Source organism: Gymnoscopelus microlampas (genome assembly GCF_963454915.1).
Source record: "Gymnoscopelus microlampas genome assembly, chromosome: 21".
In the NCBI taxonomy this organism is placed as follows: Eukaryota; Metazoa; Chordata; class Actinopteri; order Myctophiformes; family Myctophidae; genus Gymnoscopelus; species Gymnoscopelus microlampas.
The window spans coordinates 8,559,807-8,581,967 of NC_139958.1; the positions used below are offsets into that span (position 1 = coordinate 8,559,807).

At 42.5% G+C, this 22,161-nt stretch overlaps 1 protein-coding gene across 2 annotated transcripts in view; it reads left to right on the top strand.

The window, feature by feature from the left end:
- Positions 1 to 22,161, top strand: part of LOC311038116 (electrogenic sodium bicarbonate cotransporter 1-like) — a 73,470-nt gene that overhangs the window by 12,311 nt on the left and 38,998 nt on the right. For both annotated transcript variants that reach the window (XM_084047461.1, XM_084047460.1), the window contains exons 3-5: positions 4,181 to 4,369; positions 16,232 to 16,364; positions 21,013 to 21,173. In XM_084047461.1, coding sequence (XP_083903587.1) covers positions 4,181 to 4,369; positions 16,232 to 16,364; positions 21,013 to 21,173 — 483 coding nt within the window. The remainder of the gene's footprint in view (positions 1 to 4,180; positions 4,370 to 16,231; positions 16,365 to 21,012; positions 21,174 to 22,161) is intronic.

Sequence of the window (22,161 nt, forward strand, 5' to 3'; positions counted from 1 at the left end):
CTGGGAGTTTGTTTCAGATAGGTGGTGCATAAACATTGAATGCCGCTTCTCCACATTTTACTTGTGATTCTGGGGACAGAAAGCAGACCTTTTCCAGGTGACCTGAGAGGTCTGGATGGATCATGATGATACCCCCACAAGATCAGAAATGTATTTTGGCCCCTAAACCATTCAATGCTTTACAAACCAACAGCAGTGTTTTGAAATCCATTCTGAAAGCCGATTCTACATGTCTCCTAAATCTCAACAGTTTTCTGAAAAACGTATGTTTCTATATCAGTGGTGCTCAATCTTTTTCATGTCAAGGACCCCCAAAATTATTGCCCGCGGACCCCCATCAAAATATCTTGTTCCAGGGACCCCCAGAAGCAAAGATTTGAGTTAAAAATAGGGATGTCCGATATTATCGGCCTCCCGATATTATCGGCCGATATTAGCATAAAAATTGATATCGGGAAAATATCGGTATCGGTTTTTGAAAAAAAAAAAAAAAGTTTTTTTTTTTTTGCTTTATAAATAAGTTACAGGAGTTCTTACTGTATATGGTGTGTGTGATATGAAATTTGAGCTTACCCTAATCACAATAATCCCCGCATATATCGGTATCGGTTGATATCGTATCGGTAATTAAGAGTTGGACAATATCGGTATATCGGTTATCGGTAAAAAAGCCAATATCGGACAACCCTAGTTAAAAATGTTCGCTTTAAAAATATATATATTCAAAGATTTGCACACATTTTCACGATTTTTCAAAAATAGCAGATCTACAAGCTCGTAGCGCGGCACTCGGTGCCGCGCTATGAGCTTGTAGATCTGCTATTTTTGAATAGCCCAAAGTGTAATATAATGCTAAACATCATATAATGTCTAGTCTCCTCCTCTCCTCTCTCGTGACAACCTCTCCTCCTCCCTATCTCTCGTGACAATCTGTCAATATTCAGAGCATGTGTTACCATGGCTACATGATGGCAGATGTCCCCCTTCAATTGCTTCATCCCATAATACTCGCGTAATACTATTAGGTATCTGAGTTGGTTCAATGTAATGATAACTTCCCACTAATATCAGGATAGAGTTAAACGGATTAAAATCCAAGACGTACAACAACACAGGAGAGCATCGTAATCCGGTCCAACACTGCTAATAGCCAGCTATCACATGGTCATATATTTGGATATTGTGCCTGGCCTGTACGCAGTTTCTCATGGACTTGCACATGTATTTTCACATTTATACATGCTTGCCCTAGCCTGGTAAACCCTCCCTCCGGAAATCTCATTTCCATTTGATTTCAGGAGTGAGTCTGGCCTCATCGCCCATTGTGGGGGTTTCTAGTGGAATTACCAACTAACCGAGCCTATCAGCGTCGTCGCTCATCGTTCTGTGATTGACAGCGACAGTTGGCCAATCAGGTGGCGAGTACGAGTGAGCCCGAATGGGACCGAGTGCAGCCGACAAAAATGGAACGATCCGCCATTGTTTCTGTGGCCAGTTACACTTTTTACTTTCGGTTTTAAAACGCTCTCAAACTGAGGCATGGAATTTATATATCGTTTGCATAGAATTTAGTTGTTTAACTTCATATATGTGGTCAATTAATCATAACAGAGCCTATTTAAAAAAAAAAAATGAGAGAACCAGCAGGGGCGGGCAGTGCCACGCATGTATCCGAATAAGGCAACCTATTTTGGGCATGGCCGTCTCAAAAGTCCCGTTGCGTCACATTAGTCTGGAGGTCTGCTGATTGGCTGGAGGGGAACAACGATCATTGGTTGAAGGGGTTGTCAGTCAACGGTATTACTCCCGCCCAACTCCAGCCCACAGCCAATATTGCAGAATGGGCGATCAGGCCAGACTCACTCCTGAAATCAAATGGAAATGAGATTTCCGGAGGGAGGGTTTACCAGGCTATGCTTGCCCTACATCAGTGTAGGGCAAGCTACTTTAGTAACTAAAACTAAAATGTGTTTGTGAGCTACTAGCTCTTCATAAAAGGTAACTGGGCTATATGCTAAAAACTCTCAAGTAGTTAGCTACGCTACAAGTTACTTAGTACTTTGTAACAACATAACAACATGTTATGACACTTGAGTGACCGAACAAAACATTTGACTGTAAAAGCCACAAATGGGTGGAGGTATAGACTTCTCTCTTAGATGTGATGAACAAATTGTACCGTACATAAAACTCTTCTGTTGGGCTATTTTATGTTGATGTGCCACAGAAAATGATTTTTTTTGTGTCATGGTGGTAAAAAATGGATGAACTACACACAGTAGAAGCTACATCATTGTGAGAGCAGTGAAACTACTCACAAGCTACTTGGAAATGTATTTAAGCTGGTAGCAGCTACTAGTGGTGCGAGGTGGGTGTCCCATCTATTTTTGTCTAGGTCAATAAAAGACCAAATTTTTGAGACGATTACAAATAAATCGTCTAATCTGTATCTGTGAGGCTTCAATCATTGCCAGATTTTGCGAGAGAAATGAGCAACCTGTTTTATGAAAACAAGCCCAAAAGAAGCAACCTAGGCCAAGAGCATTTTAAACCCATAGACATCGGCTATTTGAAAATAGCTGATCTACAAGCTCATGCGATGCGTTGGCTTGTAGATCTGCTCATTTCAAAATAAAACCTTGAGGAAAACGGGGCTAGATTAATGGAATATTTTTGAAACATTTTTACAACACAAATCTGGTACGGGGGACCCTGGCACAAATGATAATTTCAGATGGGGATCCGTGGACAAATACTCATTTATTATTATTTATCATTTGGAAATCCTTGACATGAAAATGTTTGAGAAACACTGGTTTAAACCATAATCATTTTTTTTAAAGCAAGCTTAAATAAGCAACTACACTTTTAGAAACAAGCCCAAAAATACGCAACCCGCAACTACCAAAATTTATAAGCCACTTTACTGAAAAACAAGCCCAAAGTTGTTTATAATAAGCAGACATGGCAACACTGGGCTTCAGTCTTCTCTCTGTATCCTTCTCTCTGTCTCCCCCGTCCCCCCCTCTCTTACTATCCAAAAATTACTTCCTTTTGTCATTTCCTGTATGGGCTGCTGTACAAGAAATTGTTAGTATTTATTTAAATTAAAAGGGTTTCTGTACAACTGACAACAAATTTCCTCTTGCTTGAACTTTAGGAAATGACCTGGAACATTGACAGAATACAATAGAAACGTAGCTAAGCAGGTTTTGACTATTTTTACCTACACAGTGAAATCCTCTTTGTTAATTTATCCATTTGGAACTCTGTGAATACATTATTTTGTACAATGTCAGTGTTTGTTCAGTAACAGGGGTCTCCCCCGTCTCTCCAGCTCTTTACCAATCAGAATACCAATTTCATCCAGTCACACAGGATACAGGATAAACAAGTGAAATTGGAATAAACACTAAAGCAGTTATCATGATCAGAATTTAGAGCTTTACTTTTTAACCACTCAAGCCTTATACTTAACAGGGCTCCGTACTATGCCCACTCCTTTTTTCCCTCAACACCAAATCTCTTAATTGAAAATAGCCTGTCGCGATGATGGTTCGAGTGACAGGATATTCCGAGACAGGATATTTTTGGTGAACGTTCACCCCAGAACAGGGATATTAGGGTTCAAGTGGTTAAAAAACTGTTTGTTTTAACCAAAACAAATATCACTCAATAGTGGTTTACAAACGTATTCATGTCAAGGACCCACAAATTAATATGTATTTGGCCACAGACCCCCATCTGAAAATATTTTGTGGTAGAGAACCCCATACAGGATTTGTGTTAGAAATGTTTCCAATTTTTTTAGATTTTTACAAGATTTATTTTTTAATAAATAGCTGACATAGATGGGTTTAAATTGGTTAAACAGAAATTTGATTCCGTATTAACTCATTTTGCTGGGAAATGCAAAATGAGTCCTCAATGACCCCTGGGGGTCCCCGGACTCCTTTAAAACACTCAGGAATGTACTGTGTAGTAATGTAAACTTTAATGCAAACTGTACACACACCGACACTGACGAGCACGGCTGATGTTTGTCATCCTGAATTGAGTTTCCTGACCTCTACTGATAACCACACATTATGTTTTGTACATTTCTTCAACATGATGTAACAGGTAAACGTGTAATCTGACCTCCATTCCTTGGCATTGTTGTCGCTGCTGCTTGTTGCAGGTCACCACACGGTGTACATCGGCGTGCACGTTCCCAAGAGCTACCAGCGCAGGAGACGGCACCGACGCAAGTCCAGCCACAAGGAGAGGAGGGAGCGAGGGGCGGAGCACGGCGCCGAAGAAGGGGATAAGACATCCGACGCCGAGAACGCAGATGAGACGGCACCCAACAAACCAACGCAACCACTCAGTGAGTGTTGATGTCACTATAACCACCACTTCCTTTAGGATGTTAACGAACGGTTCCCTTTCACGATTCCGATGGTCCTTGAAAAAGTTTGAGAACCACCGGTATTGTCATTGTATAGCACACGTGTATAGCGGTGGTTCTCAAACTTTTTCATGTCAAGGACCCCCAAGTTGACATTTATTAGCCCGCGGACCCCCATTTCAAAAGATATGCCAGGGACCCCCATAAGAGAAGATTTTTACGTCTCTCTAGCAGTGATTCTCAACAATTTTAATTGCAAGGACCCCCAGTTTGACATGCATTAGGGCTATGGACCCCCATTTAATGGCATTTCTATCTCTGGGACCCCAATTTATATTGTAAAGTCAATGTTAATTTAACTCTGAGAGTGTACAAATGGAACCAAATGGGCCCGTTAGGGTCCATTTGGTTCCATTTGTACGCTCTCAGAGTTACAGACCCATAATGGTCCATTTGGTTCCTATCCATCATTTAGCTGGGGACCCCCTGGAACCCCCTCAAGTACCCCTGGGGGTCCCCGGACCCCACTTTGAGAACCAATGGTGTATAGCACAAGTCCACATGCCAGCTCTGACAGTGATAAAACCGGTTCCGGAAATGGAACCGATTCCGGTTCCTCAATGTTGGCTTTGGTTCCTCCGGATCCCAACCGTAACCATGACCTCAGCTGACCTCCTTAACTTTGGGGCGGCCATCGCTGAATGGTTAAGAGAGCCCCCCCCCTGGGAGCAAGACACTTAACCACTAACTGCGCCCCCCCCCCACAGGATGAAATGGGTATCCAAAAAAACAACTCTGGTAGAGAACAAATGGAAGGGTCCATTTGGAACCCAGAGGGTCCCTGGACTCTGCTACTAACTAATCATTTAGCAGTATCTGGCTATGCATTTGTGCACATGCAAATAAGGTGTAACAGCGGTCTCGGAACCAAAGGAATCTGGTGACTAAAACCGGAGAGCTCAAAGTAAACATTAAAAACCATTAAGAGAAATGATTAGCTAAAACTGTATTTGTCCAGGATTCTCTCTTTATCTCTCTCTCTCTCTCTCCCTTTGTAACATGCTATAACAAATAACCTTAATGCTTCCAAATGAATTGATTGTCGACGGAGGAAAGCTGTAGGAGATCATGATTTCTGAGCAGGCAAAGGACAACTACTGTAGAACAGAACTTGCAAAATGATGTACTTGACATATTGTTGGCCAACAGGCTACCAATCCTTACCAATGGCAGTCAGCTCCATTGTGTTGTTATACTGGTTGAGTTCAGTGTCTCAGGAAGAAGACGCAGCAGGTCAACACACTGTGTACACACACAGCTAAAGTAGCTGACGAGGTGTAAGAGTGAAGCTGAAAGCCTGTTTGTGTCCTGAGGACGTTGTCGGCAATGGAGTCGAAGTTTAAGGAGTAGTTTGCCCAAGAAAAATACTTATTATCTATCAATTACATACATCATGAAGCCTTTTTGTCACATTCCTGAGGCAATAATTTGATGACCAATAGGTGGACTCTTTGAATAGGAGACTCCACCGGTCATCAAATTATTGGCTCAGGAATGCGACAAAATCTCCATGAATTCAAGGCTTCATGGGGTGTGTAATTGATAGAAAAGAACTACTCCTTTAAGGTGAGAGCAGCAGTTTAAACCAGGGCTCTCAAATTACCATGGAAGAACCACCAGACCAGTGTACTGTTCTTGATTTCAAAAGGTCAGAAACAGATGACATGACATTTTTACAACTTAAGTGCTTATTGACATGTAAACAATGACAAAACGTAGGCTCGTAATACAGATAACACAATATTCCCTGGAAAAGAAGCCTCATGGTCACAAGTCAGTAAGACATGTGGATATACTCTGCTTATAAGCATGTAACCATAAAGATAATGGATGCATTCCTGAAATGGCGTTTTAATCGCAAGCATAGTGAGCCCCTTTGAATTTGCTGTGGGTCCAATTAATATCGGACATATCATTTTATAACTTTTTGCTGTATGGCGAGTATGAGTGTGGTGACGTATGGTCAGTAGAATGTAATATGACCCATCGCTTTTTTCTGTGACTTCTGACTAAGGAGGTCACATCAGCAAATCTTCTCTCCCTTGAATCAATGGCCTTGTGATTTGCACCATGCAATTTGCACAACTCACGTGTCTACAATACAAATATGACAACACTCGTGTCAATATGTACACAGTTATTGTTATCGTTGCAGCTCATCCATAGCTGCCAACACACCCTAGGAGTCTAGATTCCATTGCAAGACATAACATGAATGGAACCTTATACACAGTAAAATTCCAGTGTTAATCTAACTTCAAAGTGTCCAAAATGGACGCATAAGGGTCCATTTGTTACTGTGTACATACTGTGCTTTGTCTAAGCTATAGCTTGCTCTTCACAGCAATCTCTCTCACACACACACACACACACACACACACACACACACACACACACACACACACACACACACACACACACACACACACACACACACACACACACACACACACACACACACAAATACAAACTTTGTCATCCATCCGTATCTCCATGGGCCATCTGCGTTGTAAACACTCATGTATGGATGATTGAGAGGGCAAGAAGACAAGCATCGCTGGATAATGACGCTAGAGTCTCTTCAGAGACACAATGTACTCATAGTATGAGCTGCAGTGTACAGCCGTAGTCTTGCGAAGAAATCACCATTCCCAGTATTAACCCTTTTCATGGTAAATGGTGCATTTATATAGTGTCTTCATCCAAAGCTCTTTACAACATTGGTTCGCAAAGTGGGGTCCGGGGACCCCCAGGGGTCCTTGAGGGGGTTCCAGGGGGTCCCCAGCCAAATTAATAGTTAGGAACCAAATTGACCCTTATGTGTCTGTAACTCTGAGAGTGTACAAATGGAACCAAATGGACCCGGTCCATTTGGTTCCATTTGTACACTCTCAGAGTTAAATTAACATTGATTTTACAATATGAACCGGGGTCCCAGAGATAGAAATGTCATTAAATGGGGGTCCGTAGCCTAACGGATGTCAAACTGGTTGAATTAAAATGGTTGAGAGATCACTGCTAGAGCCATAAAAATCTTCTCTTGTGGGGGTCCCTGGCTTATATTTTCAAATGGGGGTCCGCGGGCTAATAAGTGTCAATTTGGGGGTCCTTGACATGAAAAAGTTTGAGAACCACTGCTTTACAATGTGCATTACATTCACACACCGGTATAGTACAAGGCATCAACCGGCTCATTGGGTGGTGTTCAGTGTCTTGTTCAAGGACACTTCAGAACGCAGCCAGCAGGCGCACCTGGGATATCGAACCAGAAACCTTCCGTTTCCCAAACTGCCGCTCTACCGAGAGCCAGAGACCGTGTATTGTCTCTGGCTCTGCGTTAATGAAATTCAACACAAGAATTGTCAACACTTTACTACTTTCCCTGGTAGTTAATAGGGGTGTCACGATTCACTTACCTCACGATTCGATTCAAAATCGATTCCTAGGGTGCCGATTCGATTAAAATTGCGATTCTGCGATTAATTGATATTCGATTCGATTCTGCGATTTTTAGCGATTTTCTAGGGTGCCGATTCGATTAAAATTGCGATTCTGCGATTAATTGATATTCGATTCTGCGATTTATTGCGATTTTCTACATTTTAATATAATATAAACCATGAAAAGTTGAATCATACACTTCAATGCAGCCAGATCATGTCAGTCAGTCTTTCTGACATTGATTTCAGACAAAGTGCCAGTGAAAAAGGTACTAACTTATAAAAAAAAAAAAATTAAATAAAAAAATCGATTTTAATATTTTGATTCGATTTTTAAAATCGTGGCATTAAGAATCGCGATTTATTCATGAATCGATTTTTTTTGACAGGCCTAGTAGTTAACCAGTTAGCACTGTACTCACTACAACACATACAGTATGATAACAAAGGGCAGCCATAGCCGAGTCGTTAGCAGTGGCCATCTGGGAATTGGGAGGTCACCGGTTCGACCCTCGGCTCAGTATGCGTTTAAGTGTCTTTGAGGAAGACACTTAACCCCTAACGCTTCCGAACCCTGTGCACTCATCTGACTCATCTGAGCAGCCATCAGCCGGGGTGGAACACTAAAAGTAATCACCCCTCCCCCGGGGATCAGTAAACACTGCCGTTCCTTTTCCCTTGGCTCGGTGGTTAGCGCTGTTTAGCCTCACAGCAACAAGGTCCTGTCTGGTATCCTTCTGTGTGTGTAGACTGTGGAGTCTGCATGTTCTCCCTGTGTTCACGTGATTTTCCTCCCACACCAAAAGACGTGTTAGAAACATACTCCTAAAAATGGAAAAGTGTGCGCACTTTAAAGACCAAGGCTTACTAAGGCTAAAGACGGGTGCGAGAGGTCAGCATAAAAGTCCATCAACGACAGAAAAGGCTTGCACACTTTGTCAGTGCATGTGCAAGCCTTTTCTGTTGTTTTAGGAACATACTCCTGCCAGGACACACACACAAACGCACACGCCTTGGAGCTGGAGTTAGGACCTGGACACCGGAGAATGGCTGCCCACTTCTAATAGTTAGGATGGGTCACGTGGTATAATGTTGGCCTACTTGATAGCTGTAGGTCAGTGGTTCTCAATGTGGGGTCCAGGGACCCCCAGGGATCCTTGAGGGGGTTCTAGGGTCATTCAGTGCCATTGACGTGTTTGACATGTTTTTCCGCAATGGCGCAACGTGCCAAGAAAAAACGTTCAGAACCCAAGATATCGTGATCCGAAGATTTGCTGCTCCATTCACTTCTTGGTTAACTTATTACTTTAAACGGCTGTATCTCGGCTCCTGTGTACTTTTTTTTACTATGTATTTTTGGCCCAGACATGCTATTTTCAAAGGCGTGTAAAATTGAATGGCGCTGGCACAGTACGCAATCTTTCTTTAATTTAATTGGCACTGAATGAGTTGATATACTGTAGCATCAAAATAACTTTTTTTTCTCTTTTTTTTCCCCCTTATGTGGATTAGGTCGACACATGCTGACACTTTGCACCTTAATCCCATTTACAGTGCAATAACTTTAGCTTTTTTTCTCGCACCTTAACTGAGTCCATAGCATATCATCATGTGGACAGTATAGATCTGCTGCTATGCTCACACACCTTTATGTCTTACCTCAGGTACTTACCACACCTTATGTCTCACCTCACTGTGTGTAAATATGTAGATCATTTGTTTGTTTCGTAATGATTGATCTCTCATACCCCGGGCCCCCCCTTCTTCTTCTTCCCTTTCTTTTTATGGACATAACAAAAACGATGGAGCATGCAAAAGAAAAAAGATTTCACCCACTGTTTTACAACTGTAAACCTGTGATGTGACAAAGTTGATTCTTAACCACGTTCTTTTATACAGAATATACAAAATAGCCCATCTATAAGTGTTAATGTTCAAAAGGTCTTGAGTAGTGACGTTTTTTGAAGGATTTTCAGATCTGTGGCCAAATACATATCAATTTGGGGGTCCTTGACATGAAAATGTTTGAGAACCACTGCTGTAAAATACTAAGAAAAGGACTATTATTCAAAGGCTATGACTGGGACCCGCCACAGTGGTTAGAACTTAAACCGGGATATCTAACCTGTGTGGTTTGGAAGGTGGCTCAAGGCAACTAGTGGACCAAGCCAAAGGAGTATGAGCAAATGGAGTCCTGTGCGATACAGGATATTGTGAGTTGTAAGGCCAGACACCCTGGCTCGCACAGTAGATGCTGAACTCGGTTCCTGACGGGAGTTGGAGGGTGAGGAGTCTGGGCGTCCTGATGATGCATGTCCTGAAGGTCTATGGATGGTCTTGAAGGTAGAGTCCTGAAGAGGTCTGAGTCCTGTCTCATCTGTCATGTCCCAGCCTTTGCCATGCGTCCAGTGTCCTCGTGTTGAGATGAGTACTGTTGGAGATCCTGGGGAGCGTTGTTGGATCTGGCTGCTCTCTCTGAGGATGCTGTGTCCTTTATACAGTCTGCTAAGGTGCTTGTCTCATGTCGGTGATGTCACGATAAGTCAGGCATGTCCGAATATCCAGGGTGTCAGACGTAGACTTGTCAGTCAGCACTATTATATATGGAGTCAATGGTATGGACAATAACAATGTCTAGCCATGCCAGGCTAGGCATGGATCTAACGACCATGACAATCAGGGCTCAACAATTGTGAACTGTCAGACAAACTAGATAGCAACAACTGCCATAGGCTATGAACTGTATTGTATAATGTAGCAAATTAGAAGATAATCAAAGTGTTTCATGTGAGAAAAGCACATGGCGATAACGTGTCAGGACAACACACACACTCACACTATCACAGTCAGTGCATTACAGAGACTTTCAGTCTTTTCCGCTGTTTTGCCCTCCGGCTGAATCGCCTTAATCCTGTTGATTCTAGCAAACCCTGTGATTCTGCCCACTTAGGTTGTCGGTAACAGCAACAAAGACCTGGGTTTTCATAGATAACACACTTTGTGAGACTTTAAGAGGTGAATTGTGTTGTTGTGTACACTTGTGGTGTTCCGTCACAAACACGTTAAAAGTCAGGTCCTACGAGTCAGACGGCTAGCTTAGCAAAAAGGACAAGAGGCCCGCTGTGTTGGCTGAAGGGTGAGCCTGGTGTTGTGTCTTGGTCCATTGATAAATCCCTTGGCGACTTAAGCTGCACTGCAATGTCTGCTATACTGTATATCAGTGGTTTTCAACCACTCTTCTTTCTACGGAATTTAACGTTGCGATGGGAATGATGTACAAAAACAAATTTCACCCACTTTTTTACCTTGTAAACCTGTGATGTGACAATAAACCTGATTCTGGTCCAGGGACCACCAGTGGTCCTTGGGGGGCTACCAGGGGGTCCAAGGCTAAATTAGTTAACATAGCCTCAGAATCATTTTAACCACTTAGCTTTGGCTATTCACAAATAGCAGATCTACAAGCTCATAGCGCGGCACTATGAGCTTGTAGATCTGCTATTTTTGCTAAATCTTGAAAATGTGTGCAAATCTTTGAATATATTAATTTTTCAAAGAGAACATTTTGAACTCAAATCTTTGCTTCTGGGGGTCCCTGGCACAAAACATTTTCAGATGGTGGTCAGCGGCCAAACGTATATCAATTTAGGGGTCCCTGGCATGAAAAAGGTTGAAAACCACTGCTGTATATCATGGAAAAGTACACAACAGATTGCCCTCATCAGTACATCCAAATGTTGGTTTGTCAGTGTGCGAGCCTTTGCTGTTGTTTCAGAAACGTACTCCTGCCAGCGCCTTTGACCAAGACACACACACACATGCCTTGGAGCTGGAGTCAGGACCTGGGCACCAGAGACTGGCTGCCCACTTCTCATAGTTAGCATGGGTCATATGTGTTTATAAAGTTGGCCTACTTGATGGCCGTAGGCCAGTGGTTCTCAACGTGGGGTCCAGGGACCCCCAGGGATCCATGAGGGGGTTCCGGGGTGTCCCCAGCAAAATGTGTTAATTCATTGTAGCATCAGAATCACCGTAACCACTTTAGCCCTATTTTATACAGAAAATAGCCTATCTATAAGCTTGAAGATTGGCTATTTTAATTCATTGTAGCATCAGAATCACCGTAACCACTTTAACCCTATTTTATACAGAAAATAGCCTATCTATAAGCTTGAAGATTGGCTATTTTAAAAGATGTTCGAAAACTCTTGAATTGTCCTATGCTGCCCAGAGGCAGCACAGCAGTTAAGAGTTACAGGTACAGAGAAGGAAAGTTCTGTCGTATACAGCGATACAAGGGCGATACAGGATAACTGGGTGTGAGGCCAGACACCCTGGCTCTCACAGTCGATAAAACTAAACTCGATCCCCGATGGGAGTTTGAGGGTGATGAGTCTTGGTGTCCTGATGACGCATGTCCTGAAGGTCTATGGATGGTCTTGAAGGTAGAGTCCTGAAGAGGTCTGTGTCCTGTCTCATCTGTCATCATGTCCCGTCCTTTGTCCTGTTGTCCTATATCCTCGTGTTGAGAAGAGTACTGTTGGATATCCTGGGGAGCGTTGTTGGATCTGGCTGCTCTCTCTGAGGATGCTGTGTCCTTTATACAGTCGGCTAAGGTGCTTCTCTCATCTGGGTGATGTCACGATAAGTCAGGCATGTCCGAAGATGAAGTCCACGGTGTGAGACGTAGACACGCGTCAGTCAGCATCATATATATGGAGTTCATGACATGGATTAGTCTGGAAAACCAGACGTATCTGCCAGTGCGAGGGGAAACAAAAAGTGTAAAAAAAAAAATGGATGTAATGACCATGACAAATGGGGCTCAACAATGGTGACCTGTCAGACAAACTAACGTGAAAGCCTTCATAACAACTGCCATAGGCTACTGTATTGTCTAATGTAGCAAATTAAAAGTTTATGAAAGTGTTTGATGTGTGAAAAGCACATGATGATAACGTGTTAGGCAGAGACACACACACGCACGCGCACGCGCGCGCGCACACACTAGACAGCGGAAAAGAACTTTGAGTCTTTTCCGCTGTTTTGCCCTCCAGCTGAATCGCCTTTAATCCTGTTGATGCTATAGCAAACCCTGTGAGTTTGTCCACTTAGCTTGTCGGTAACGGCAACAAAGACCTGGGTTTTCATAGATGACACTCATTGTGAGACTTTAAGAGGTGAACAGTGTTGTTGTGTACACCGTGGTGTGCCGTCACAAACATGTTAAAAGTCAGGTCCTACGAGTCAGACGGCTAGCTTTTCAAAAGGACACGCTGTGTTGGCTGAAGGGTGAGCCTGGTGTTGTGTCTTGGTCCATTGATAAATCCTTTGGCGACTAAGCTGCACTGCAATGTCTGCCATCCTGTATATCATAGAAAAGTTTGCCCTCAGATTGCCCTCATCAGTACGTCATACATAGCAGTGTTTTCCCTGACATTTGTGATTCTCTTTTTTTTTTTTTTTTAGGACCCCCAGTTTGATATTCATTAGGCCACGGACCCCCATTTGATAGCATTGTTTAATCTCTTGGACCCCAATACATACTGGAAAATCCTCTGTTCATTTAACTCTGAGAAAGTACAAAAGATTTGTACACTGTCAAAGTTAAAGACCTGCAAGTGTCCTGCAAGGACTCCTGGTAGTCCCCGAACTCGACGTTACTGAGAACCAGTGACTTAGCCCAACTAGAGTGTATTTTGTAGAATTGGTTAATAGTAGTAGGTATCAGGGTGTTCTTTTCCACTCTAAAATAAGCGCTTGCTCATGCTGGGGCCAGGATTAAAAGCTCCTGTTCGTGTCAAGGTGTCATTGTGGAGTCCCAACAGAGATATTAAAGGAAAGTTTCACAAATAGCACCAGGTGCTTTACAGCTTAACGTCCTAGTTTGTGACATCACCAACCTCCCAGGATTGCACAATCCATTCACTGTCCTTTAAGGTCTTAAAGGTAGGGCAGCAGATAAGGGGCAACGTCACATGTTTACATACTAGGTCATATCTAGACTAGACCACAATATCAGTTGCTTTAAAAAATAATCAAAAGGAAATGGACTTAAAATGATAATCGGTCTCCATTACGGGTGAAAAAGCAGCGCTCTTGCGTATGAAGAATCATGACGTCACGCGTAGATGAAGTTGTACTGGACAAACTGTATTGACTGTACTTTGTGTAATATTGGACTTTTTAAATGTATTGTAACGGCCTCACATTCCAAACCAGCTATATTTGCAATGCTCTGGAAGGCTTTCTACTGTTAAATAAGAAATTACATTTGTATTGATAAGTATCCTTGTATTTGCTTGGGTACGTGGGTTAGTTTAGCAGGGATGATCTTCTTCCACTCCTCCTGACACCAAAAAACACAATTTACTTGTTTTCTGATTTAGCTGATTACTATGTTTTTTAGATTTAGCTGTTCAAACACCAGTTTCCATTATGTATTTAACATGGTTATTGTTTGTGAATGCAGAATTATAACATGGGTACAGTTTTTCACGTCATTTGAATTTCCAGTGTTTTCAAATGATCTATTGGCCTGTTTTTAACACACTATGGTTAAAGTGCTCCTTTTAACCATTAAGACCTGAGGCTGATTCTAAAAATGTCTTCTAAATCCTAACAGTTGTCTGAAAAACTTATGTTGCTATATCAGTGGTTCTGAAATCAGTGGTTCTCAAACCTTTTCATGTCAAACGATATGTATTTGGCCTCCAACAACCATCTCAAAATATTTTGTCCCAGGGACCCCCAGAAGCAAAGATTTGCACACATTTGGAAAGGGAGTATTTCCTGGTTCCATGAGGGGGGGGTTTGCTTTTAACTGCTTCACCCAGCTCAGTTCAACTGGGTGACTCTGGGGGTCAAAAAGAAGACCTTATGATTCCCAGACGGCCTCTCTGCCACAGCTGCAGCCGCCTCCAGTAATATTACTGATAATCCCAGAATGTGTGTACAGTATGTCTGTGTGTGTCTCTGTCTGTCTCTGACTGCGTCTGTCTGTCTCTGACTGCGTCTGTCTGTCTCTGACTGCGTCTGTCTGTCTCTGACTGCGTCTGTCTGTCTCTGACTGTGTCTGTCTGTCTCTGACTGTGTCTGTCTGTCTCTGACTGTCTGTCTGTCTCTGACTGTGTCTGTCTGTCTCTGACTGTGTCTGTCTGTCTCTGACTGTGTCTGTCTGTCTCTGACTGCGTCTGTTTGTCTGTCACGCTGATACTATGCTCTAATGTGTCTAACAGGCTTTAAATAATCAATCAACAAAATCAAATTGTCCTATAAAGAAGTGCTTAAAATTGATCATCTGCACAAAAAACAAGCTTCAAAGGAAAGATCTGTACTGTAGATTAGCAGCAGAATGATCATCATCTGTATTGGCACTTTTCTCAACAATGTTACAAGGCGTGCACCTTCACCTGCTAAGCCGCCCCCCCACCCTCCAGAAAAGTTATCTGTTATTACAATCTACAGCGATCTCTCTGTAAAACACGAGACGGAAATGTTGAGGAAAAGACTTTGATAACACGCCCTTCTCGTCATGAGAATGAACTGTTCCGTCAGCGTATAATAACGTCTGCCAAATGCATGCAGGAAGCTAGTTACTTCCTTCCAAGAAGTTCCAAGAAGTTATGTTGACCTGGCACATGGAAGGGCTTTACTACGCAGGTCACAGGTGGGGTGGAACAACGGCTCCGAGGCTCACAACTGACCTACAGTATGACCAATCTAATTAAAGCCTGTGCACTCACTCAGTCATCGGCTATTTTCAAATAGTTCAAATTGTTAAGCTGGTTTTGATGTTATATTAACTAATTTAGCTGGGGACCGCCCTGGAACCACTTAAGGACCCCATGGGGGTCCCTGGACCCCACTTTGAGAACCACTTAAGGAACCCAAATACTACAATCTGTCTGTGGGACGCTGAAATCCAAGAGTAGATATGTGATGTTTAATCATGGTTATAAAGGAAAGGGAGTATTTCCTGGTCCCATGAGGGACCTATTTTCAGGGAAAGCTTTCCCCACAATAAAGAAAAAACGATAAGACACTAGTATGAAGCCCTGTGACACTAGTATGGAGCCCCCCAAAATGATCTCAAATCCCATCTCAAAATATTTTGCTCCAGGGACCCCCAGAAGCAAAGATTTCAGTTTAAAATGTATATATATTCAAAGTTTTGCACACATTTCCACGATTTATTTAAAAAAATGGCAGATCTACAAGCTCTATGAGGTTGTAGATCTGCTATTTTTGAAACGCCAAAGAAATCGAAAGTGATACGGATGCGTTCCCGGATTGAATGGGTTAACATGGTTCTTCTCTCTCTCTCTCTCTCTCTGTGCAGTCTCCCCAGCAGAGAGGATCAGGTTCATCCTGGGGGAGGAAGATGACGGCCCTCCTCCTCCTCAGCTGTTCACAGAGCTGGACGAGCTGCTGGCCGTGGACGGACAGGAGATGGAGTGGAAGGAGACCGCCAGGTCAGTCAGCAAGCAAGCAAACACACTTCTGCTAATCACATTCACCTCTGAGCTGTTCATCTTTCTTTGATGGATTGAATCAAGTTAGTTCAATGGTTCTCAACCTGTGGGCTGGGACCCCCGACATGATTTTGGGGCGGTCCGCAGATGACAGTGAAGTGACAATTTTAAGGACTTTTAAGACCTAAGAGAGGTCAGATGCGCTCCCTCTGGTGTTATGCCCATGGACATCACTCACTCTAGAGAAGAAGTTGGACAGGTACATGGGCACTGTTCGTTTGAGTATCCTAAAGCATTGGTTCTCAAAGTGGGGTACGGGGACCCCCAGGGGTACTTGAGGCGGTTCCAGGGGGTCCCCAGCTAAATGATGGATAGGAACCAAATGGACCCTTATGGTTCTGTAACTCTGAGAGTGTACAAATGGAACCAAATGGACCCTAACGGGTCCATTTGGTTCCATTTGTACACTCTCAGAGTTAAATTAACATTGATTTTACAATATGAATTGGGGTCCCAGAGACATACATGCCATTAAATGGGGGTCCGTAGCCCTAATGCATGTCAAAGTGGGGGTCCTTGAAATTAAAATGGTTGACAATCACTGCTAGAGAGCCGTAAAAATCTTCTATTATGGGGGTCCCTGGCTTATCTTTTCAAATGGGGGTCCTCGGTCTAATAAGTGTCTATTTGGGGGTCCTTGGCACGAAAAAGTTTGAGAACCACTGCTCTAGAGAAGAAGTTGGACAGGTACATGGGCACTGTTCGTTTGAGTATCCTAAAGACCAGGCCCATTTCATCTGGTTAACCACAAGTACCCACCTGGGTACATGTACTGGTATCGCAGAGACCTACCAACCCCTTTCTTTAACCCATTTAGACCGAGGCCGATTCTACAAATATATTCTAAATCCTAACCGTTTTTCTGAAAAACCATATGTTGCTATATATATTTGCTGTCTGGCAGAACAGCAAAGTTTTCGTTTTTTCGTAAATGAATGCCTTACTTGATCATACTACAGCGTCACACAAAAACATCAACGGTAGCAGATCCACAAGATTAACGCGTTTCGAGCTTGTGGATCTGCTATACCTTTGAATCCTGAAATAACAGTTTGGACATATGAGGTTTCCACCCGACAGAGTCAATATAATATAGCTAAAATCTAAAATGACAGATTCTTTCTCGGTTTTAATGGGTTAATTGTTTTCCCAAAAAAATATTAACCACATGAACTCCCTGTTCTGGGCATGTCACAATAGGAGAACGTTTCAGGAAATTAGGTGAACATCCCTGGGCATATCATTATAGGCAAAAATGTAAATAAAAAATGTCAACTTTTGCCAAATAGTAGATCTACCGTATCGCATCAACATTGTGATTGTAGTAGGCTATTTTTGATATTCGTCATGCGACAAAGTATTTGGGGTTTAAGTGGTTAAGGGAACACGTCCCTTACTGGACATGATTTCAGTTTTGTGTCTGTGTCCTCCACTTGAGTCTTATCAGGTGGTGGAACTATGTGGAGCCACTTCTGTAAATTTAGAACAAAGCAGAAGCTCCCATGTGGACTGAACCAGGCTCCTCTCTGCCAACCGCGTCACAGCTTCAATGTCCACACTATTTTGTGGAGCTGTTAAAGTTGTCTCCTCATCTATATTTATGTGCAATAAATTATTAGAGTATCACCCAGCCAGGCAGAAAATGCCCTGATTTGTTTAGCTCATACTGCAGCCATAGCCGTATTTATTCACAAAGACAATAATAATTGAATACATTTAATTGAATAAATATACTAACATTTTTGTCAAAGAGGAACTGCCCACAAAATGGTAGTTCCACTGTGATTTTCCCAAGGTGTGGGGAGGGAGATGGCCTTGTCATTACACAGAACTGGTGTTTTCTGCTCTGTGTTTTGGTTCTTTTGGACTCTGATAAACTCCAGTGTTCTCTGGTTTTTAACGCCAGTGTCTCCTCAGCTGTGAATTCTACCAAACCATCTGCAGAAACCGTGTTTGATGGCCGAATTGTCTTTTTTTTTGGGGGGGGGGGGTCTTCAGAACCCCCTGTAGTAACTCTGAGGACCCCCAGGGGACCCCTGGCTCATGTGGTATGCGCCGTATCCATTCGGCTATTGGTCGACCAGGCCTTACCCACGTAAACTCTATATGTTTAGTTGACCGGGGTCCCCCAGCGCTTTAGACTAGACCCCCTCCCCTTTTCCTGCTACACCAAATCTACACCAAAATAACCGAACTACAAGCTTGTAGATCAGCTATTTTCGCCCAATGTTCACCCCCAGAATAGGGTCGCTAAGGTTCATTTGGTCACAATTGTTACATAATCGCAATATTATTTTTTTATAATCGTCAAAAAAAAAGCTGAAATAGTAGATCTACAAGCTTGTAGATCTACAAGCAATGTTCAATACCAGAAACACAATGAAGACGTTAATCGCAATTATTTGTGTGACAATTAATCGTCAACTTGAATTTTGTAATTGTGACAGGACTGACCTAGTGGTTAAGACTGGCAAATCAAACACATTCTGTCCTTCTCGCTCCCTCAGACTCAAAGACCCTGTTGTAATACTTGTGTAAACTGATGTATGGCCGATGGTGTCTTATATCCCCTGCTTTGGACTTCAGAGGGGTGGGATATAGACTGCCTGAGATAGGAGGTGAATCAATGGAACCCCCTGAGGTTTTTATTTCCGCCTCTACTCTTCAAGATGGCAGGTCCGAGCGAGGCGTGTGGAGCATAGCCAGAGGGGATACCTTATCCCCCGAGGAAACCCCATCCCCAGGCTCCAGAGAATGGACCATTGTAGTGGAGAGACATGAGAGGCATTATTAAAGAGAACAGACCTTCACCTCAGTCATGCCTTCAGGGTTGAGTTGAATGTGTGGTCTGAATGTTCCCTGAAAGGCTGGCTGGCGTCTTTTGCACGCGGCGGATGTTTCCCTAAAGTGACTTGAACTCTGATCAGTCAACATGGGTCGCAGAACTGTTTTTTTTTATGGGTCGCGACTCGCGAGTAAATATAATGTTTTAAAAAATGGCTACTAAAAAAGAAGTTTCTTTTCCAAAAAAACATACACAAACCAATCCAATTTTTATTTTTTGTCAAAAAGTTTGGAAAACATTCCAAAATAGCAGATCAAGCAAGCAGATTTAGACCTAAGGCCGATTCTAAAAACACCTTCTAAATCCTCACCTAAGTTTTATGAAAAACCTTCTGAAAAACTTTTAAAATATTAATTAAAAATTAAATAAAAATAAAAAGTTGCTATATACTGTACATAGCAACAACTACACAAAAAGGGGTTCCCAGGTTTAAAGGTATAATAAAAAGTATAGGTGTTCCAGGTCTAAATGGGTTAATTGGGCTTAATACTTGATTGAAAAGTGGTTAATTATATTCATAATGTATGTTTTATAAATTTGGGTCCCGGGAAGACACCAAATCTCTCTTTTGGCTCTCCAGCTGAGAGTTTGCTAATCCCTGTTTCAATACATTCTGATTCTGTCCTGCATCCCGTATTTTCTCTCTATGAACTGTGAGCCATTCACAACATTGTGGGATTGTTGGGTAAAGAAAAGAGAACTCTCCTTGTCGCCTTTTGTTTGTAGCCCGTATTTGGCTGTAAAGTGATGTGAAATCCTTTGTTTAGTTTTTATTTCTGTCCTGCATTTACTTTTAGCATGGGTAACTTCCTGGGAAAAACCTTGTGTGACTTGTTCAAGCCTGACACCAACACATTCCTTCTCTCTGTTTCTTTCTCTTCTGAAAGAATGCTTTATAGGCATATCTGTCTAATTAATGAAAATATTGTTTTTATCATTTAGAATACAATTCATACTGGATAATGTTCATATTTAATTAACATTTGACTTGGGAGTTAGTAATTGTTGTGGTCTTTGTCACTGTAGTCTGTACCTTTGCACATAACGTGAAATTTGTCTGCATTCACCCATCCTAACTATTACATTTTGAGGTTTTGTTTTAAGCAGTGCTTGTCTCGCCGTCTCAGTTGATTCATTGCCTACTATGTGACTGGGCTTTTTTTCTTAACCACATGAGCCCTAGCGTCCCCATTTTGGGTCGAGCGTTCTGCGAAAATAGCCCTTCTGCAAGCTCACAACGAGTCGTGGCGCGCTGTGAGCTTGTAGATGAGCTATTTTCGATGGAGATTAGTTCTAGAGGGGAAAAAAGTAGGGGACCTAGTAAGAGTCCTGGAGGACCCCGGTCAATGAAGTGTCCTGGCTTGTTGACCTGCCATTGTTAACTGACCGTCCACTGGGGACGGTTGAAGCCATGATTTTTTTTTGACTGACTGGACTTTTTATTGTGTTCTTTTCTTCATTGTATAAAGCAGTGGTTCCCAGACGTTTTCATGTCAAGGACTCAAGGCTCACAACGCCTTGCGTTGTGAGCTTGTAGATCGGCTATTTTCACAATAGTTATCTGTGAAATGTAGTCAAACTAAATTACATTTAGTCAAACTAAATGTAATGCGTCAAGTCCTACAAGTCCTACAAGTGCTTGTCAGGGTGGGGAGTCCCCAGTTCAAATATGATTATTTTGGGGGGTCGGTGGTTGAGAACCACTGGCATAGAGAACTAAATCTCTCTGCCTTTTACTTCCAGGTGGATCAAGTTTGAGGAGAAGGTGGAGGCGGGTGGAGAGCGTTGGAGTAAGCCTCATGTGGCCACGTTGTCCCTACACAGTCTGATGGAACTGAAGACCTGCATTGAAAAAGGCACCATCATGCTGGACCTAGAGGCCTCCACCCTGCCACAGATTGTCGGTAAGCCAGCATCACACGACCCAGCAGGCCCGTTAAGCAAGGGATAATTGACGTGTAGCCGGGCCTTATTGATGAATAAATCCCGACAGGATGATTAGGCACCGATGCGTAGTGGAGGTGTCTAATCATCCCGAAGGGATTTATTTATCAGTAATGACCGTCTACCCATCAATTATCCCAAAAGTTGACCCAAAAGTAACCACAAAACGAAGTATTTCCTTGCTTACGGCTTTGAAAGTATTCCAAGTGTTGCCGCTGGGCGGACACGGTCACCTCGGGGAAAAAAAGGAAGTGTTGATGAAATAATTTTTTTCCCGGTTACTGCATTCTCTATTTCTCGCTTCAAATGTTTTTTGAAGCGAGCAATGTTTTGGTGTGAATTACATTGCGTGTTTGTTTACATGGCTGTCATGTTGGATACATCACAAAATCAAGCATATAGCATTGATATGAGCAGGTGCTCTGAGCCTTTGATTAGACAGCGGTCTGTTATAGAGCTCATCGGTCATTATCCAGAAATAACACACCGCTGAATTCAGTGATTGACCAATCAGAATCAAGCATTCAACCAAGCCGCGTAATAAAGTTCATAAATGGCTACGAGAACAAAATGAACCGTGTCGTGCCGTGTCAAGTATTTCGGCTTGACGACGAAACGTGTCCGTGTATGCTGCCCGTGCCTTAAATTAATTACATGTACCAGAAGGACTGGCTATTATTTTCTTATTGACTTTCTCATTAATTTTAATGGCCTGGCGGGTGTTTGTTTTATCCCTGCTCCTGGTCAGATTAAATATAATAATTAAATGCTGTACATGCATTTCCTCTTGGAATATTATGTTTGATAATAAATTAATCACAATTACAACAAGTAGGTCACGCACATTCACATGCCATTGCCATATGAAGGCAGGGGCTGAATTTCAAACAAGAAAACCTAGATATAGAAGAAAAATAAAAGTTTGCACTCTGTAGCTCCCTTTTTGAA